This window comes from Phaethon lepturus, unplaced genomic scaffold (genome assembly GCF_000687285.1).
Source record: "Phaethon lepturus isolate BGI_N335 unplaced genomic scaffold, ASM68728v1 scaffold13888, whole genome shotgun sequence".
Taxonomy (NCBI): Eukaryota; Metazoa; Chordata; class Aves; order Phaethontiformes; family Phaethontidae; genus Phaethon; species Phaethon lepturus.
Window position 1 is genome coordinate 31,837 of NW_010556980.1, and position 8,902 is coordinate 40,738.

General features: G+C 44.7%; 1 protein-coding gene across 1 annotated transcript in view; it reads right to left on the reverse strand.

The window, feature by feature from the left end:
- ZNF592 (zinc finger protein 592) overlaps positions 1-8,657 on the reverse strand; it is a 39,176-nt gene extending 30,519 nt beyond the window's left edge. The window contains exons 1-2 of the mRNA XM_010292627.1: positions 8,551-8,657; positions 3,179-5,502 (exon numbers count right to left, since the gene is read on the reverse strand). Coding sequence (XP_010290929.1) covers positions 3,179-5,494 — 2,316 coding nt within the window. The 5' untranslated portion in view covers positions 5,495-5,502; positions 8,551-8,657. The remainder of the gene's footprint in view (positions 1-3,178; positions 5,503-8,550) is intronic.
- Between the last annotated feature and the right edge of the window lie 245 nt (positions 8,658-8,902).

The following is an 8,902-nucleotide window of genomic DNA, read 5'->3' on the forward strand; positions in this document are numbered from 1 at the left end:
CCAACAAAATCCTCTTTTTTGGGACGATCTGGTACCAGGCATCCGAACAGTCACAGATTATAAGCTTTAGGCCATAATACAGTGGGGACCTGCCCCGCTATTTCTTGAAGCTCTTTAAAAGGCTTAAGTCAAGCCATAGCTTTACATAGAAAATATCAGGATACTCCATACTTTCCTCAAGGAGGCAAGGTGAAGAGTTTGTGTCTGTATCCTGGGACTGAGTAAGAAATTAAAAAATAAAAAAATTTGCCAAAATACTAGAGTGCAATTTTTTGTTAGCTTTAAGAAATTATGACAATCTCTCTCCCATACCCTGTACAGTTGCTTCTAAGCCAGCATTTCAATACAGTGAGAAAAATATCAATTATGGAGGAAGAAATACACACAGTTTTTTGCTCAAATGCGCAAAATTATGATAAATACCAGATAATTAGTCTCTTGAGATCTGGGGATGTGGTTCACGTCTGAGCTTGCCCACAACTGTTAACACCACCTCTGCATCCTGGCAGATTGTCCTGCAACAGCAGCGTACTCCGGATCAAGCACCGATACGCAACTACTGGTCATGTAGGGTTTTTTGGGAGTTTTTGGTTTTGGGGTTTTTTGTTTTGTTTTGTTTTTTTAATTAGAAGTACCAGTATACAAGTCAACATCTTCTGCCGTGGGGACGTAGTGATTTTGATCCACTACTGGGGGCACTGCAACATTTGTTATGTTGAATACAACTGTTACATCGATGCCTTCTTCAGCAACGCAATTTCTACTGCTGCCCCAGAAAACAAGTGACCTAGCACAACTCTGGAGACAGAAACCAGAGTTTTCCACCACTTCTACCACCTAAGAAAGTGTTTGTGAAATCACTCACTACCATCTCCAGCTCCTACCAACATTCTTCTTTTTTTCTGACCGAAATAAAAATAGCAACCCAAGAAATTAGCTTCATTAATACAGAGTCAGGGATATCCACAGCATCTTCTCAGAATGGGTTCGGATGGTTCATGTTTTCCTATTTCAGCAGCTTACGATGCATACTCCAACAGCCTTACCTACATCCTTCTCACACCATGTTTACATCAGACTTGCTTACGTCCATTAACACCCCTGATATGCAAAGCCTTCAGCTTCTCATGCCTCATTACTGGTGGGAGTTACGCAGCATGCCACCCAAGTGAGATACACGATGCCAAGGCAATCCACACCTTCTCCCTTGGACCGCTACGAGAAGCTGAGCGTGGTACCCATCTACTGCAGGGACCTCTATGAGACCACCGAATTTCACCCATCCTTTTACCTCTCAGCCCAGGGACATCAAATACCCTGGGTGCTGCTACTGCTAGAGGGATGGTTTCCATCAGCTACTGCTAAATCTGGAGGCACGCAATTACAGGCATATGGGCACAAACTCTTATTTCCTCTAGAAATCTAATAGCTTTGTTGAAACAGATGTTCCAGGAACAGCATGGAGCACCACCGGGCAGCCTGGAGGACAGCAGATACAGCGGTAAAGGACTCCCAGAGCAATACATGCATCCCATTGAGTATAAGCATAGGAAGACCAAACAGGGAGGAGATGGTTTTACAAGCTCTAATGTTGCTTCTTTTTCCAGTTTTTTGACGTTTCTATTCAGAAAAATACTACAAAAATAATCTCACATCTAGCAAACCTAACTTGAAGCAAGAAGCTTAAATTCTTTTCTTGGTTAAGTTACAGAATAAAAAAATACTTACTATTAGACATTCCTTCTCTCTTTAAGGAGCTCTCGAATTGATAATCCCACAACAGGAATAGGAAATACATTTTTAATGTAACTAATTAACATTTTAGCTCACTTTGGAGCACTCACTGTATCCCTTCACCTGAAGGTTTTAATTCCAGACTGCTGACATTTCCTAAAAATGCACTGTAGTTGAAAAATGAGTTAGTGTTGACAGAGCGCAGTGCTCACTGGTCTGCCTCGTGGAAGAAACCTGATTACATGGAACCACCGATCCCTTCTGGCCTCACCATTTTTCACAACATAAAAACTCTTCAGCCATAATCTATTTTTTTTGCTGCTGATGAATTTAAAAGATAACAAAGCCTCTAAACAGGATCACAGCGACCTCAATACTCCTGCAAGATATTTAACAAGCAAAGGGAGGCTTTGGAGCATTCAGGTACTATGACAGCCATGGCAGAGACTGGCGGTTATCTCCCTGAATGTCTTGTGTTGGCATGGAGTTCTTGTTTGTGGAGGAGACTGCACTGGGAGCCTGCCAGCTCTGCTGGCAGCCAGACTGATGTGGAAAGCTTTCACCTCATCTAAAAAGATAAGGAGAAAGGATTCCTCCTTCTGTTCAACTTCAGGTTGGTTTATACTTAAACAGGATTGACCTTATCTCCCAAAATAAAGCACATAAACAAAGTGTATGGTCTTGGTACACAATGAAGAGCATTTCCTCCTCTTCATCAGTAGAAACCCTCACTGGAGTTTCAAAGGGGGTTCAGGACCGCCCCCCTTGCCATCTGCACCTATGAGGGAGGTCTACAAAGGCGGTGGAGACTCAAGCAGGGCAGCACTGGAGCAAGGCAGGAAAGGCTCTTGAGCCCTCCTACAGAAACATGGCACCGACTCATCCCTCTCCCACCCAAAGGGCAAAAATAGCCTTCCACCACACAAACTGCACTCTCACCAGTCCTGTCCCAATATACACTTTACCACGCTAACAGTAAAAACAGCACCCAATGTTCAAAGTGTTACACAGAAGATTTTGGCACAAGTTCTAGGAAAGGTAAAATTAAATTGTGTTAAATCTCCTCTAGACACACCTAGAGCACAAAACCCCATTTCAGTTAACACTCTGCTGGTCCTCCCTTACAGCACTCTTGCACACCTCATCCAAGCGATCTTTATCTCCAACACCTTCCTTGGATGCTCAAGGGTCTCCATAGTCTCCTTGCTACCCTCTTTTTGCTGGCAAAGGGTAAAAAGGGGGCAAGCAAGCAACACTAACCATCTCTTCACACACACACACACACACACACTTACGTCTGGGCTCATGCATGTCCCAAATCATCCCCACAAGCACTTTTTAGGCAAAGCAGTCCATTTGCCACTACAACGCCTATTTTTTCCCTAGAGGACAATCTCTTCAAACTCAGAGAGATTTACCTAATAACATTAAAATGATCACTTACCAGTCTCTCATTATCTTCTGAGGTTCTCTGGTAATGAGCTGCTAAAGCAATGTAATCCTGTGCCTGCTTGTTACACTCTAAACACTTAAGTCCATGACGTATTAGTCTCAACGGGTCCGTATAGAGAGGCAAGGCTGGCTGAGTGCTAGCAGAAATTCCTACCCCACCTCCTGAAGCAGCACTGGGCTTACATGAAGGAGAAGGCGAGTGCAAAGTCTGAGGAGCCAGAGAGGCTGAAGAACTTGTAGGAGAAGGTGAAAACATTTGGTCTAAGGAAATTGGTTTCATTAGTAGCTGAGAACACTGCATGATAAATCCTTTGCTCTTATGATCTCTTGCATGTTTAAGCAAGCTACACTTATTAAAAAAAAGTAGCATAGTTGAACACTGAGTGCACATGACTTCAATATGAACGCTTCGTCTACTATAGTGTTGAGTCAGGCTTTTCTCTAAGGCAAACGAGTCCCCACATTCCAGGCAACAATAGCCAGAGGCAGGTAAATTAATACTGGTGTCAGGCGGAGGGCTAAGGTTTGGAGTATATATTGGCACAGGATTGGCACTCTGTAGTACTTTATTAAATGCCTCCACGATGACAGGAGCAGCTTTCTTGACTTGGTGCACCAGTGGCACAGACATCTGTGTCACCGGAGGCTGATTTCGCCTCTGTGAGGATGACTTCGCTGTAACAGAAGCAGCAACACTATGCGGGACCAAGTTGAGATTTGCCAAGTGCACGGCTTTAGGAAGAAGGCTAGAGGTGGTCACGTTGGACGGCTGCATCACGATACCTTGCTGCTGCCTCTTAACACCTACTTTTACAGCACCACCACCGCAGTTTGGCAGTGGAGATAAGGACACGGTACACATGCTGTTTCCAGTAATATCTGTTCTCATACTGTCTGCATAAGGACTCGTCACGTTTGACAGCTGGATAGCCACAGCAGCCCCGTTTTTGGTTGAATTCTTGCTAGTCTCGCTTTCCATAACTGCACTAGTGTCAGGAGATGGGAAAGATCTGATAAACTCTTCGGCAGATGACGTTTCCACAGGCGACTCTTCTGAAGATTTGCCCAACTCATCGTTTTCTGGCAAAATTCTAGTTACAGTTCTTTTAATTTCACCAGAGGATGTCTTGATAGTTTTTATTCTAACTTTGGGAATAGCTGGAGGAGAGCCGGCTGCCATGGAAGGAGAGCCTTTCCCACTGCTGTCGCTGCACACGCTTCGAGGACTCTCAGGCTGCTTGCTGGCCTTCCTTACCACCTCTAAAGGGCTTCGGGGACTCTTTGGCGACTTGGGCATTTTTGGACTTCCCTTCGTCCCATCTTTAAAAGGACCAGGTTCCTTGGTAAGATTTGGCTGATCACCTTTTGGAATACATGCAACCTTTTTGGCCTGAAGAGCTACTAATGCCGCCACACAGGATGACAACTTTGAATGAGTTGGCTTTAACCTCTGGCGAGGTGGTACCGATGAAGACATGTTCAGCTCGGGCACAGACCCCTTACTTTCTCCTAAATTATTGTGAGGGAGGTCTCCAAACACCAAGCCTTCTCCAAGAAAGCTACTGGTATCTACCAAGTCCTTGCTTGACTCCACAAACCTCTCCGCTGCTTTGTCTTGCTCTCTCCTGCTCATTTCCAACCTACTCTCTGGCTGGCAGTGGATTTCCATCTTTTGTTCCTTTTTACAATATTGATCAAACATGCTTAATTCAGGCTCTGGTACCTTCCTAAGATGATCTAGTACTGAAGCTCCTGTTGGTATATACATAGAAGGCGGTGGAAAATATGGAGTTTGGGCATGTTTGGGTTTATCACCAATACTGTTCTCTTTGAACGCGTCCTCTGGTTCAGGGCTGGAAATAGGGCTAAACTGACTAAATGTTGGCAAAGGCTCCGACTTGGACTGATCTAGTTTATCAGAGTAACTTCTTGAGCTGTCACCATTAATAAATGTTGACTCAAACTTGCCATAATTATGCACTAAAGCGTGAGCCTCTGATGGCAGATCAGACCCACGAAACCCATTGTGTAGCAGACCAGTCCCGAGGTGATTCCCCTCCTTTTCTGCTTCAAAGGACTCCTGGCGACTCGTGTTCTTCACTATCACACTCACAACAGGAGCATCAGAGGGAGGCAAAGAGTGGGATAAGGACACGTTCTCATCTATGCAGATTCCTGATGACTTCAGGTGATTCTCATTCTCCTCACCAGTTGATGGGATGGTCTCCTTGGCATCAAGGCTAGTCGGATCGGGGATGTCAAAAGCAGCCAAGAGGTCATCAAAGTCTGGGGTTTTCATGTCCCCCATGATGAAAGCTACAATTAAAAGCAAAAAAATATTTTGTCAGATACATTCCCCCCAAGGACAAACTTTGTTAAGTCTCATTTGCATAAACATCTTATGTGACAAAAAACACAACTGCCCAAAATGCTCACACAGCAGGGTACAAAGGCTAGAAACATCTGCAGCAGACACTTCAGCTTCCATTTTAACTATTCCAGGATTGGCTGTCTATACACAAAGATATTAGCCCAGCCTTTTCAACACAGCTTTCAATACAACAGTGCCATTTTGCAGGGCACTGCGAGGAAGGAACCTCTCCTGCCCTAGCTGTGCCTGGAGGATCAGCGAAAGCTCAGGTCACATCCTGCTCGAGCTGGCAGGGGCAGGTGACAAGTGACATGAGCTGTTCCCTCCTGGCCTGCAACACAACCCACCCTCTCCAGGCCCTACTCCTGGTGCTTCAAACAACGTGGTGGGAGACAGCATCCCCAGAGTCCCCAAGAACAGAGCTAGTTCAAACATGACCTTTTAAATGACACCAAGCTTATGCAGGGGACATCTTTTCAATCTGTCAGATGCATCACTACACCAAAAACAGCCGTTGTCATGAGTCTCAACAGAAAAAATTCAGAAGTACATTAGTAGAGGGTCTCTTTTTCATTTGTGGTTTTTTTTTTAGAGCTAATAAGCAACATTCAGTGCCCATTTCTCAACAGATTGTCACACCTGAATAATTCAGTTCTCCTTCAAGGAAAAAAGGCAGGAGTAAACAGGTGGCCCAAGAGAAATAGGCCTGAAAAGTGAGATGGCTCCCTACCCAGAGCAATTTAAATAATAGAAGTCTTCAGTAAATATGTCAATACAGCAGCTCAAGGCATAGTAAACCAAGCAGAGTTTATTTAAAACAGGGGCAATCCTTAATTAAGTAACGATGCAGGGCAAAACTGCCCAGAGAGAGGATAAAGGATTGTATCCAAATCATAACAAGACATGATGTTTGCAGCCAGCTCTCTCTTTATAAGCCCTCCAGAAGGGAAGTGGGGACCTAGATGCTCACCAGAGAGACCTATAACAGCAATAATCAAGCTCTGATGAGATGCATAATGAAAACTGACGGCACAGAATTACTTGAACATTTGCGTTCACTATTGTCAGGGATAGTGGTTTTCCCCTGTTTAATCAAAGTATTTTCAAGTTGGTGCAATATATAGACTTCACAAATATTTAATAAGCTGTTCTTTCAATACATGTTCTATTTAAACCCCAAGTTTATGTGAACTGATGTATGCTGTATGCAGGGGAGGAGAAAAAAAAACAAACCCAAAGAGCACCAGCTCCTACTTGGCAAGGAGAACCCACAGGCAAGGTAAGTCCTGCCACGCTCACTTGACTTGGGCTGCATCAGCGCTGCCAAAGCCAGCGGTAAGCGAGGGAGACCGAGAGGGTGGCAAGAGCCCAGGAGAACGGGGGAAGAGCTAGGAGCACAGGTGCAGGCAGAGGAGGACCCTGGGACAAGGCAGAGGGAGAGAAAGAAGCTGTCTGATACCTTCCCAAAAGGCTACTGATTTAAGGCTGCTTTCATTATTTACAATTGGGTTTAAAAGTTTGTCAAGCGTCACATTAAAACCAAACAAAGCGCAACCCTTCCTGCCAGACTGCTGGTATGGAGAACAATTTACAGACCCAGGCCAGGAGAAATCACTTCAGCGTGGAACAAGAGGACACACTGGTGTCTGAGCTTTAGTTCAGCCATGCCTACAGACAAGCCCCAGAGGTGTTGCTTTAGTTAATCTACTGCAAAACTCTCCGCAGAGGTTTATTTGGCTTAAGAGTGGCTCACTGTGGTTTAGCTTAAACTTGTTCTCGTTCTTAAATTAAACCACAAATATGAATGTCCGCAGAGGGCTGTGCAGTAATTTACAATCACATCCCTGAGCAAGGTAGGGCAGCTGTGCGTTAAGTCCCCGGAAGCCCAGAAGATTATCCATACGCTTCGCATCACCAGCATTTGATAAGGACCTTTGAAACATCGCAGATTACTGCGGTTGGCAAAGAGCTTGGACCTGAAACTTTCCCTTCCTTTGGGTGGGAAAACTTGTGCCAGCTGGGAGAGAGCTAGGCACCACTCAGCTCTCAAAACTTCTGGCACACAGATCTTTCCGCAAGGAAGACATTTCATCCATAACCTGGAATGCTCAAGTTTTATATAGAGAAAAATAAGCTTGCCAATCGCTCTTGACTTTTCCGTTCTCACTCTGAAACACCTATCCACATCTTTGGACGCGGCAGTGTTTTAAAATACAAGACAAAATAAATCCAAGGTATCGGCAGTATTACAAAACATACTTTTTGGGAAGAAACCTTGCATTTTCAGAAGCTTTCGTGTACATCTTTAAGTCCTACAAAAGACTAGTTTACGCTTGTTACTATTGTGAGAGCACAAGTCTCTACTCAAGTATTTCTCCACAAAACTGCATCTTAAACTTGTCATACGTGAAGCCACAATTTCTCAGAAGAAAGCAACATCGCACCCAGAGAAGACCAAGTAAGTGTCTACCGATAGAAATTATTTTTTAAATGACACAAATATAAAATTTTGACTAAACGCCATTTCTTTCTGTTCTCAGATAACAAACAGAAGTAGTATATTAAAGGAAATTATGTCAAATCCTCCTGCACACTAGCTTGTGAGGAAAACTGAAAATAAAGACCTCCATCCTTCTTGTGCAAAGGACTTGCCTTAGAACCAAAGCTCAGAATTCAATTTTCTCTCTCTGCTTGCCTATGAAAACGTGGAGATTGAGATTTGCAAAGCAAAAGAAGAGGTGAATAAAATGAGCAAAGAAGAAGGACTTATGGCGTAGAATGCATGTATTTCCATGCAGAAAACCAACCTCACTATAGCACATTTCTCCAGGAGACAGGGAACCTAGAAGCCTCCAAGCCATCCAAAAAAACCTGTGAACTCACTTGAAGCAGTATGGGAAACCCCAGGGCCTTCTGCCGTGGCCAAGCTTCAAAACTCTGCAGTGGGGCAGAGGCACGGCAGGACCAGCGTCCCACAAGCGCACCATACAAACCTTTCGCCAGCAGTGCTAGTCCTGGGGACTTTTGGAGATCTGCAGTAGCTCCCCTGCAGCTTTCAAACCAGCGGGTACCATACTGTTCAAGGAGGAGGTTCAAGATTGCCGCCTAATAGGAAAGCATGAAAACGCAGTTACACCAAAGTGAAATAATAAAAGAGAATAATAATAATCGATGTTGATAAATCGGCAAAACAAGAGCGAGGTACAAGGGAAAACATCATGAGGGCTGCTCTCGTGGGTGCAGAAGAGGCAGGCGGCTGCCAGAGGGGACGCGGCGGGGACTGCCTGCCAGGGGAGCACTTTGGGAGGGCGGGGGGTCGGGAGCGGGGCCGATGGGGCACGGGGA